Source organism: Neopelma chrysocephalum, unplaced genomic scaffold, assembly GCF_003984885.1.
Source record: "Neopelma chrysocephalum unplaced genomic scaffold, ASM398488v2 Primary Assembly neopelma1_75, whole genome shotgun sequence".
Taxonomy (NCBI): Eukaryota; Metazoa; Chordata; class Aves; order Passeriformes; family Pipridae; genus Neopelma; species Neopelma chrysocephalum.
In genome coordinates, this window is record NW_020897736.1 from 8,786,007 (window position 1) to 8,798,233 (window position 12,227).

General features: G+C 44.2%; 1 protein-coding gene across 1 annotated transcript in view; it reads left to right on the forward strand.

Annotated features, from left to right (window-relative positions):
* Positions 1–12,227, forward strand: part of SLCO3A1 (solute carrier organic anion transporter family member 3A1) — a 132,264-nt gene that overhangs the window by 13,465 nt on the left and 106,572 nt on the right. Inside the window, exon 2 of the mRNA XM_027688470.1 lies at positions 8,994–9,459. Coding sequence (XP_027544271.1) covers positions 8,994–9,459 — 466 coding nt within the window. The remainder of the gene's footprint in view (positions 1–8,993; positions 9,460–12,227) is intronic.

Sequence of the window (12,227 nt, forward strand, 5' to 3'; positions counted from 1 at the left end):
CTGTTTTCCTTGCATGTGCTCATTGAAGTTTTGCAGGGTCTGGTGACTCTGCAGTGAATAGATTTAAGATCACCTTCAAGCCCTGACTTGTTTGTTTGCACCATGGCCCCCCGTGCTCACCTCCCAGCCCGCCCCATTCCTTAGTGGGATGTTTGGCAGCAGCCGGCACGCGGCTCCTGTTTGTACCCTTGGCTTTCCACAGAGATGATGTGAAAGGAGAAATGAGTTGTTTGTGAACAGCTTTGTAGGAGGGTGTTACTTAGCAAATAAGCAGGATGACATGGACAGCTCTTGTGTGGGCTGCAGTGTGAGGTGGGACTAAGCAAAGCAGCACGTGTGGCTTGGGGATAAGCTTGGGGTGTTGCTAGTTAGGTGCTAGAGACCCCAATTCCACCTGCAGAGGTTTACAGTAATTTGGTATTTCTTTCATGAGTTGTTACAAAGTGCTGTGGACTGCCAGTACAGTGTGGCCATTTTGTTGGTTCCCTTTTAAATGGCTTCCTTCCTCCCAAGGTTTACTAAATTAAAGCATTTCATATAGTAGTTGAGGAGAAAAGCCTCAAACTTCTCCCTAAGCCGAGTTCCCATTTGCTTTAGCCAGGCATCCTTGCTGCTGGGTAGGGAGTGGAGCAGGAGAGATATCAGCAGAGCCAGAGCAGATGAAGAGAAAAGTAGTAGGACTTGTCAGAAAACCTCCTCTCTCAGTATATAGCCTTTATATAATCACCGTTGTCCTCCAACCGTGAAAACTGAATTTGGCTTCCTTCAAAGCATTTATTAATGCTGCCTCAGAGTGTCCTGCCTGTGTCACTTCTGCCCTGGTTCATGCCTGGCAGCTGGGAATGCTTCTGCAACCAGCTCCGCAGGCCTCGCTTCTTCATCTGCATTCTGGCATAAATTGGATGCCACCCTTAGCCCCAAGTTCAGATCTTGATTGTAAATTAAGACAACCTGTCATGCAAAAGGCTTCATGTTTTCTCATCAGGCTTGCATTATGGTTTCTGCTGTGGTAAGTCACTCTGTTTATAGTAGAAAGCCTTCTCTGCAGGCATGGAAGTGTTGAGTTAGGAAGTGTTTTATTAGATAAACAAGCAAACTTGCATTCAGTTGTGGAGGTGGAGAAGTGAGGGTGTTGCAATGTGACAGCTTGGGATCCCGCCTCTCCAGTGGTAGTACTTAGTCCATATGATAGTATATATATCCATATGATAGTATTTTTCCTGTTAGGAGTCTTCCAGAGACATGAGTTTCATTTCCTCCACTTCACTGGAATCCAGTGTGATGGTGCCCAGTTTGCAGAGTACTGGACCCGTGTGTGAATTTTGCTGCCAGTTCTGTGTATGGCCAAGAGTGCTGCAGGAGCCTATGTTTGAATTATACACAGTTTAAATTCCTCTTCATCTGGCTTTGTACACCTACTTGCTGGCCACAGGAAAAAAAAACGAGATCCATCTCTGAACATGTCAGAGATGCTCCAGCAGCTTTCCCTGGGCTGTTTACTTTGACAGAGCTGAGTGGCTGCCCCTGCTCACCAACCCCTGCTGCTGAGCGCTTATTCCACATGGAATTCTTCATCCTCCAGGTTTGAAATGTGCCGGCAGCACTGTTCTGTGCTATGGTTTTCAAAGCACACAAACACGCAGCTTACAGGGTTTAGGGTTGTACTTCTTTGCATGCTTATGCGTTACTTGGCTGCCAGTGAAAATGACATAACATTTAAAAATAAGTAGGGATTCAAACATCCAGTGGCTTCATTGTATGTGTGCTACTCAAGAAAAGTGTAGGCTAGAAATGGATTCTGGCACTGGGTGTTTTTATGTAGATACCTTGTCAGAGACTAAAATATCACCTGCCTTCACACAGTGAGGTGGATGTTGAACAGGAGACTTGGAGGCAGAAAGCTTGTGTGGACACCAAGTCTGCAGATGTGATTATATTGCTGTAGGTTGGGACTTCAAAAGGTTAAAAAAAAATGTAGATTTTGGCCATAGTGTGCATCTGTTTCAAAGCAACAGAGAAAGCCTTTCAGGTTGTTCTAGGCAGTTCAGTGTGGCCTGGTGCTCTGTACTTGGATCTACTTTGAGCTGTTGGTGACTCACGCTGACTTTCTGTGATGAATGTGAGGGGGTAGCTGCAAATGACACCTCAGTGATCTTTTTGTTCACACCCCTCTAAATGGGGCAGTGCTCATTCTCTTCCTCAGGGCAGCCAGGAAAGGGGGTCAGTCCACTGTGTCCCGTGCATGATCCTTAGGAAGCAAATGAGGAAGGTATTGACAATCCCACTGCTGTTTGCTGCAATGAGTGCCTGGATTAGAGGTTAGGTTTTTATATAGCATAGTTGGTCAGTATGGATCCCAGTTTCACTAAAGTAGTGGAAAATACACTTTTAGCTTTCAGAGGCGTGTGACATTTTTCTGTTTTAAGCTATTTTGAAGCAAACTGTGGCTTTGCACTGATGTATCAGCTCCTGACTGAACAGGATATCTTCTATGGGTGTTGAGTACTCTTTGCTTTGTTTGCAATGTGCAACAGCGTGTGGCATCGCTGTGTTTGTGGCATAGCTGTGAAATCCTGCAAAGGGTTGCCCAGGTGCACTTGATTTGTGCCCTGCGTTGGCTGAGGGCCAGTGGCACAGGATGCTGTGGCTACTGAATGTGGGGAGGAGATGCACAGTGGTTTGCAAGAGATGGCAGAAAAGTTTTCTGTGTGATGCTGGAGAGAAGAGGTTGCCAGAAGTGTATGTTTTGCCTCAGTTGGGAGTGTGATGTGCTGTTTCTCTTGCTGCATGGTGCAAAACTCTTTCTTCTCAGGCCCCTGAAAATCCTGACTTTGAATGTGTGCTTAATTTGGACTGTGTCAGTAACCTCAGAGCTGGTCACTAGAATATAAAATTAATTTTTCACACCAGTGAGGCATAGATGCGAGCTGCAAACTCCTCATGGCAGCAGTACAGTAACTTGCAGATTTTCGAGTGCTGGCCTAGAAACAGCACAGGCACATGCAGCAACAGCCAAGCTAATAACACCCTACTTTCAGCAGTGGTTCAGCTGCAGCATCTATTATCCCTGTCATGTGAATGCAAATTTCTATGCAGAGATGATTTCCAGACCTTGAGCAGAGCCAGCTTGGGTGTGTTCATATCACCACCCTTTTTTTTTGCTTTTTGCTTTCCCTTATGTTCGTGTGCCCAAAGCCAGCATGGGTGTTGGCATCTGCGGTGAGAGCAAATTTTAAGTTTCCACTGACTTTACTGGACCAGGAATGTTGTTCAAAGAAATGATCAACAGCCTGAGACGAGAGGTCCCTGGGGCTGGGCAAAGGATATTAAGCTTATTGCCCTGCTCCCCACCATCTGATGGGGGAGGAGTGGGCAAAATGCCAAGGAAACTGTCTGCATTTTAAAAAAGTGATCATCTCAATGCTGGAATTGTGGAGCAGAAAAACATCAGAGCAGAGGATCAGCATCGTTCCCTTGGGCTTGAAACCGGAGCCTGGTGGCTGTGCTGTCAGCTGGGAGGGTGGGTGGGAAGGAGGACTGAGCCCATGGGTACCAGCTCTATGGGGAGGAGAGTTTGCCTCCAGCTCCAGGATGCCATTTGCTCTGTCCCACGTGGCTGCTGGAAGAGAGGAGGAGGTGACATCTGAAGAAGTGGGTGGAAGTGTGTGGAAGCAGTGGTGTTGTTTCTGGCATGGTCACTTTGGCTCTTCAAGGAATCTTGTGTTTCCTGGCTCCATAATGGAGGCAGTGGGAGATGGTTTGCGTTTGTTTTCCTTTGGGAACATAGTTGCCAGGCAATTATTTTACACCCTGTAGCACTGCAGACATGTCTCTTCAAGTCCAATCTATTACCACATAACTGAGAAAATGTATTTTACATTAAAAAGAAGCCTTTTAAAATGGCCCTTCAGGCATAAAGTCAATGTGTTTTCTATATATAACCCTGTATTATTAATACAATGAACTTATCTGTAGACTCTGTGGGTGAATATGACTTGATCATTGGATATACGAACAATATGATATTCATTTTCAATGCACTGTGTTTCTGTCCCCATAATGGTGCTCCCGGCCTTCAGTTCAATTTTTAGTGATAAAGTGAAGCAATAGTGTGAAACAGGTCTGTGGATTGTATTTTTGCTGAGCATTAATATAAAATAAACAGCCTATAGAGAAAACAAATTTACCTTGGTTCAGAAATGCCAAGATCTGTAGATTTGGGACAAACAGGAATGATGAATGTGAGCATGTATTATTGAAATAAGTCCAGAATAGCATGGTATAAGCTTCTGTGGATTTAGTTACAGGATGTACAATATAAGTTGCTTTGGCTGGAAAATTTTAAGGTGGTGATTGATTTCTTTTTTTTTTTTCCATTTTGATGTGGGTCATTTATCACTGTGTGTGTTATGTGAGATATTTTCCTTTCTCAATCATTGAAGAGTGTTTTAGGGTGGTGATGGGAGGCCCCTTTAGCCCAGGCCTTTTTGAAGTTAGTCTCTGAAGTCATCTGATACAAATGCATGTGTACAGCCTGCTGTGGCTTGGTAAGAAGAGGAGACAGTGCAATCATGGTATAAGTTTTAATTACTTCTTGTTATTGTATGTTACAGTGTGTTCACATAAAGGCAGAAGGCTGAGTTACATGATCTTTCTAGATCCCCAGTCTGCTTTCTGCATGAAAAAGGTGTGCAGGTACCCAAACTGGTTTAGTTTGTGGTGGTCCAGTTGACTAACCTGGAGAGAGGAGCATGAACTTGTGCAGTAACAACAGCTTCACAGTCCTGCTGATGTCTGTGATGCCATAGCTAAACCTAGTGGAGCTGCTCTTAAAAACTGGGTGGGAGATGTCTGGAGTGGGTGAAATGGGAATCATGGAAAAAGGCAGCGAGGCTGGCATGACTGAGGGCTGTGTACAGTGCTGCAGGTGAAGTATTTGCTGGTCAGAGCCCCACCGACCTGCAGGACAGGCATAAGGACATAAAGGTATCAGGGTACAGCTGTTTTTAGCACAGGTGCATTCCCATAGGAAGCTGTAGCTTCAGTGCTGGCCCCATTATTGTAGGTTCTGGCATTTGCCATGATTCCAAGGGTGGCCCTGCCTCTGTCCTGCTGGGGAACAGGCTCATGAAAGGAAATATGGGCAGTAGAGTGCTCCTTGATTTCACAGTTACAAGGGCACCAGGAGCATCCCATGTGGAAACTGAAGGTATTTATTTAGTCAGGTATTTATTCCTGCATATTTACCTCATATGCAGGAAGTCCTATCAGCATGGGACATAGAGGGTGAGAGAATGATGCTAGCCATGGGCAGGGGCTTATTTTGAATAAATGCAGGTAACATCTCTGCTGTGCTAATGCTGATTTTGTAGTTGGTCTTTGTAAGGTCAGAGCCAATGTCACAGTAGGAATTTGGGCTGTGGTCTCTGGGCTGCAGCCACCCTGAATGTAATGCAGTTGTGTTCCTGTTGTTCTCTGCCTAAAAATCTGCATGTTGACAGTTTATTTCCCAGCCCTATTTTTATTTTGGGATTTAGGGTTTTTTTTCCCCTCACTGTGACTTGTCAGTGTTTTGAGGCTACTCTGCTGATGCTGGTCTCAGCACTTTGTACTTAGATGCTCTTTCTCTCTGGATGCTCAAGGATGATATGATGGATTTGTTCTTTCACCATACCCCCCTGCTCCTCATAACCCACTTAATAAAGGAAGAGCTGGTACCACTGGGTAGCAGTCCTGCAGTCAGAAGGAGCAAACTGGGAAGTGCAGTGTGGTCTGGCCAAAAGAATAAGGACAACTTCCAGCTTTTATCAGGAGGGTTGGAGTTTGCTTTGTGTTGTCATCCTCCTCCTCCTCCTTTTATTTCAGGCTCTTCACCAAAGTAAAGCAAGAAAGTGCTAGGGGATGGTGAGACTCTTTTGCCCTATTTTGAGTAGTTTAGGTTTTGTAAAAAGGAAAAAAACTACTGAAGTCCCACCGAAATAACAGCGGAATGAGAATTGGGACTCTGGTTTTAGTTCCCAGGTTTGTCACCAATTTATTTTCTCTGCCACTGTGAATTGCACTTTAAAATGGTGCAGTATTTTTATCTGGAATCCAACTGTCCAGAATCTGACCCTTCTGAGGCCTGGCACCCTCATGTTTCTAAACACTATCCCACCTTCTAGCCACTTATATATATGTATGGTAAAAGCCTAAAATTTGGCAGCCAGGTCGAAATGTGGGAGACATCCAAAGCTCATTAATACCAGTTGGCCTTGGGAAATCACTTCTGTTGGCTTTCAGTCTTCCAGCCTAAATTATTCCATCAGAAATTAATTTCGTTTACTGTACTTGTCTCATTAATAGTTGGCTCTCTACCTCAGTTTACACAGCTGTAATGAGTAATCATGAGTTTCCTATCTAGGTACAGTTCAGAAATGAGCACCACAGAGATGATTTTGCATGGTCAGAGTTACATATTCAACTTGGAGAGATTCCCCATTCTGCAAAAGTTGGTGTTCATGGGAGCCTAGCTATAGCTGAGTTCCTCTAGGGACGTGCTGGAGGTGGTAGCATAAAGGTGGGTTCCTATTGCCAGTGCTTTGCATTGCTTAAAGTTTGGTGTTCAGGCCAGAAGTCCCACCAGTCTGACTGCACCACCATTAGGTCATACCTTGCAGTAAAAGCAGTCCTGTGTTGTGGGTGATAAATCCTTACCCACAGCAAAGGGTCTGGAACTAGATGATCTTTAAGGTCCCTTTCAAACCAAACCATTCTGTGGTTCTCTGTCACACGAGTGCCTGGTGGGACTGCCTGAGGCAGTGGGATGTTGTCTGTATCCCTCCTCCTTGGTGTGCCTTGCTTTGAAAATACCAACACAGTGTTTTTTCTAGCAGTGTCCGTCTCCACCTGCTCTGCTCTGCCACGGCTCCCATGGAGTTCTGGGAGCAGCAATGTCCCTGTTATAGGTGTGAGCTCGAGCACTGCTCGCGGAGCCGTGTGGCCGAGGTGGCTGGAGCAGGGACAGGCTGTGCTGTGCCCTCGTGCAGAGAACATCGTTTTCCCTCATGAATCACAGAGCTGTTTCATCCCAACAGGGACCTGCACCTGGTGTTGCAGGTGAAGTGGTGATCTCTTCTGCCTTTGACACGCACATGCTCACTTGGCTTTGGCGTGGGAAGAATTATTGCTCTTGCACTGCCTTCAGTCATAGGGTTCAATTTTTAGGTTTTTCCTACTTTCCTTCCTTAGTTCTTGGCTCTGCAGCGGGGGAGGATTACAGTAGTAGTATAAAATAACAGCCTGTATGAGAAGAAGTCTGAATTTTCAGAAAACATTACAACAGTCCAGTTTTGGAGATCTGACTTGGACACTTACCAGGGTCAGGTTTGGGAGCTCTTGCTTATGCAAAGCAGCAGAAGTGGGTTATTTCCATTTCCCATTTTGTTGCCGACAGGGCTGTCTTTGTCCAACTGTGCCCTGGTGTACCCTAGCAGAGGCTAACTGCCCCCGGAGAAGAGCTGCTGTCAGAATACTTTAAAGTCGGTCAGACTGGCTCCTGCTTCGTGAGGTTTATCAGCAAAGATTTTCAGTGCCTCCAGTGGGAGGCTATTTTTATTCTATCCAGGGGCTACCTTCTGCTCTGAGGTCTTTTTCACATTTTTTTTGGAATAGAGAAACCTGCCTCTTTTAGGACAACCTTAAATATCTTCATCTTTTCCAGTCTGAAAAACTAGATAGTTTTTTAGTCAAGGTAAAAGTTTTTGGCATTTCTGTGATGTTCAAGATTTCTTTTGTTATTTTTTTTACTGTATAAGAGGCACACTGCCATAGACATGAGAATGCCCTGTGTTTTCCCTTGAGCAGGCCTGACGGCAAGTGAGGTACCTAATGGTTCATCCTTCATGCTCTGATCAGTGCTATGACTGTTGCAGAAAATCCACACTGTGTTTCATTGCACCATGTAATCAAGATTGGAAGAGCTCTCAAGAGATGATCTGGTTCATTTTCCTGCCCTATGGCAAGATCAGTCATACCTGTGTCTTTCCTGACAGATGCTGGTCTGTGTTCTTTCAAAGACCTTTGCAGCTTCTTCAGGCAGCATGTTCCAGTGCCTCAGAATCCTTAGCAGTAAAAGTCTCCCCACCTTGTATTTATCTGGAATCATCTCTACTGCAGTTTAAACTTGTCACTTCTTGTCCTGTCCATTTGAATTCAAAGAACAGGTCATTCCTTTTTGCAGCAATGTTAAATATTTGAAGACTATTCATGTGCTTTTCTCTTCTTAGTGTTAAATAACCCCTATTTGTTAAATCATCTCTTCTTCATGGTGGATTTAAATCTTCTATGTAAACCTTAATTGGCCTGTCTTCTCAAAAATACTCTGTGACGATTCCAGTCATTAACTAATCCACAAACAGTTTAAACCCTTTGATCAGCATTTTATTTATATACTTTAGTAGCAGCTTTCTGTGCCATCCAAACTGTCTATTTGTATGTCACTGTCTCCAGCTGACTTGTGCTGGTGTGCGAAGTATCCACAGGGTTGTCTGTTGCTCCCTAACTGCAATTTGTTCCAAAGGGAAGGCTGGATGCCTGGCATGATGTGAGGCATGGTGTGGTTTGTGCCTTGGTTCTGTGGGACAGGGCACTGTGAAGGTTGTGCCTTCAAATAGAAAGCGAGCCCAAAGAAAGGCTGACCAATCATGGAGTCATGGGTGTCTGCAGGAGTCCAAAATATACATTGATGGATGCAGGAATTTGGAAATGGACACGTGCTCAGACAGGTGGTAGGCTGGGAAATGTCACTTGGTATTAGGACCTTCTGATGTGGCTGTATTTGAATAGTCAGGTCATGCTTGGAGGTCAACTACTATACTGTGATTTGGGTGCCCTTGATGTTTTCGACTCCAAGGAAAAGTCAAGGGAATTTACACTTTAGCAGTACATATGGGGAGGGCAGAAGGCAGGTCATACTCCCTTTCAGTAATTTTCTCTGGATTTCTCTGTTGTAGGTGAGTGTTTTAACCACCTTGGAGCGGCGATTCAACCTTCAGAGTGCTGACGTGGGCGTCATTGCCAGCAGCTTCGAGATTGGCAACCTGGCCCTCATCCTCTTCGTGAGCTACTTTGGAGCCCGAGGACACCGGCCACGCTTAATAGGATGTGGAGGGATAGTCATGGCCTTGGGCGCCCTCCTTTCTGCGTTGCCTGAATTTCTGACCCACCAGTATGAATATGAGTCAGGAGAAATACGCTGGGGGGCTGAAGGGAGGGATGTGTGTGCTGTCAACGGGTCCTCCAGCGATGAGGGACCAGACCCGGACCTTATCTGCAGGAATAGAACTGCTACCAACATGATGTACTTGCTGCTCATTGGAGCACAGGTCCTCCTGGGCATTGGTGCTACCCCTGTCCAGCCCCTGGGAGTTTCCTACATCGACGACCACGTGAGGCGGAAAGATTCCTCCCTGTACATAGGTAAGGCTCTCTGAGCTTCTCACTGAAGGCTTTCCCTGTGGGCTGGCATCTTGCTCTTGTTTGCTGTTTGATGCCAGTTTGATGCCTCAAGGTCTCTTCTCCCTGTGCTGCTGTGCTTGTAAAGACAACTTGGCATAGGGCCCTATATCAAGCAGCAGGGAAATACACTGATGTTTGCTCATTTTGTAGCAATGGTAAAGGTTGACGGCCATGGTGATTATTACTGGATGGTTAGGAAGATGCTTACTCCTGCTGTTGTGATTGCCCAGATTGCTTTAAATTCAGATATTGGTGACTTAACTGTTGAGTTTTGGCTGAAAAATTTTCAAGTGGTATGTGTGATGATGATTGAGGTGGGTTTTTTTCCCCCCCAAGGTACCATGGTTCTCTTCCTGTTCCAAAGCATGTGTCTGAGTGGTCACTGCAGTATAAGGAGACTGAGAGAACACATATGTCTTGTCACTCCCACTGTCACATTTTAGCAAGGAAGTGCCTGTTAAGGAGCGGGTGCTGTGACCCAGGATGCTGCGGCAGGACCCTTGATAATGTGATCCCTGTAATGGAATGGGATGCGGAAGCTGGTGAGATCTATTTTGAGATACAATGAGCCTGAAGTAGAACTCAAGTTTCTGGTGATCACGTTGCAAAATTCTTTCAGATGGTTAAGCTATGAAATTTGGCTTTGGTTACCCAATGAAACATCTCTGTTATTGGGGTAAAGTGCTTGTGGGTTTCAGCAGTTGTTCCCTCTCCCAGCAGGTTTAAAGAGGATGCTGTGGGTGAAGTTGTTCTTTAAAAAAACTGCCAGCTTGGCTCATTCTTTCTGCAGGACTTGTCAGTAGATAAATTGCTCCAATGCAACAAATCCGTGAAGTGTCTGCTGCCATTAATGAGACCCTTCTGCACTTGTTAGCATAGTCTCTAATAACCAAAACTGTGCACTTGTCCCATCATCACTGTCTTGACGTGACTTTCAACTTAATGGATGATCCCATTACTCTTTGGGTTTTTTCCAAAGACATTTGTAGCAAGTTCCCAAGCGTAACTGAATGCAGCTGGGAGTGGCCACCGACAGCAAAACTGAACAGTCCTGTTGACTTCGGGTTAAGTTCAGTGTCTTGGGATAGGGCAGAAGCCTATTAGAAAGCCTATTGCTATGGTACTCCTGGATGTATTGCTACTTCACTTCAAGAGGTTCATCTCCCTATTCAAAGTGTGTCCATGTTTTTCTGTAACTGGCCATAAAATCATAGTATTTCATCACTGAGCCTTGTCCTTGCATCGTTATTCACCTTCACTTGGTTCTGTAAGTGCTTGTGAGGGATCCACTGGATAAAAAAGGGTGATATATAAAATACAAGATACTGTACAACCCAAAGGTGAATAATGAGACTAAATTCACTGGAGCAACTCTGCCAACACCATAAATGATGAGCTGGAATTAAGAGTGATTCTAAGATTATCTGTCTAAAGATTATCTATTATAAATAACTATATAGAGAAGCAGCAACTTCTTTCAGTCTGTTCCATGGGCATTTTTAAGCAATACTTCATGTCTGAGAACAGACTGCAGGAGGGTGCATGAGAGGAGGATTAGGAAGAGTGATTCTTTTTGTTCCTGAGATACATTCATCTTGTATGCTAAAATAACATCTTTAAAGTTGGCAGTTCAACTGTAGCTGGGAAAATACTGCCAGAAAAATATTTCTGCTTACTATATGCTGCTTTATTATTTTTCCTGCAGAGATATGTTTCTGATCATGTTCCCTTCTACAGGTAGAGTTGAAAAAAACAAAAAAGAAAACAAGCATTTTTGGGTTGTTTGCTTTCTGGCTTTAGCTATCAAAATCATAATCTGAATTTCTATATATGAATTATGGATTGCATAAGAGTGGATGTGTGTGCACACTCAACCAGCAATGAGGTTTAATATCTGCCCTGTCCTAGCCTATCTGTCATGAGTAGAGTTTCAGATATTGGATGATTAATTCTTACATCAACCTACAGTCAGTTTGGCTAGTGAAAATAAAAGCTAACAGGAAAAAATCTATTCCACAAATGAATATAAATGGAGAAGAAAGTAATGGAAATGTCATCTTATGTTTGTGGATACTTGAGATGAGGTCAAGTTCTTCAGTTTAAATGTTGTTTGAGAATTATTTGATCAGATTTGTCTTTAACTGATTATTTTTGTTGGTGTCATCAATGCAGTTTTCAGTGGCCTTAGCAGAAAGCTGGCTGAGCATCTTACCCACTTCATTCTGCTCTGTTTCGCAGAGGAAGTAACTGCAGAGTGGATACTGTCACTGTGCTATATTTATATCAGTTTGCTTTCTCATAATAGCACACTCACTCAGTGGGGGCTACACTGTGTGTGACCAGATAAAATGTTTTTGAGTAAGTTCCCGCAGTTGAAATTAGGAACAAATCTGGCATAGATTGTTCTCTCAGGATAAAAACTTATTAATAGCAGTGATAATGGTCTGACTGAACTTTCTGTAATGGCTGGCTTTGGCTGAGAAATGATCAGATTGACCAGTTCTTGCTGTCTTTAGTTCATTGCTTATATTGAGTACGTACCTGCTGCATTGGGCTGTGTTGTGGCTGGGAGGAAGAAACCTGACAGCAAAGGACTTGTCATTGTTCACCTCTACAACAAAAACCCTTGTGTCCCAAGGCAGTGAATTAGAAATAACTCTGTGCAATGAGAGGGCTTTTTTTCCTCCTTCTGAGTTGTACAAGAGTTAAGTGGAGTAACAATATCTAAT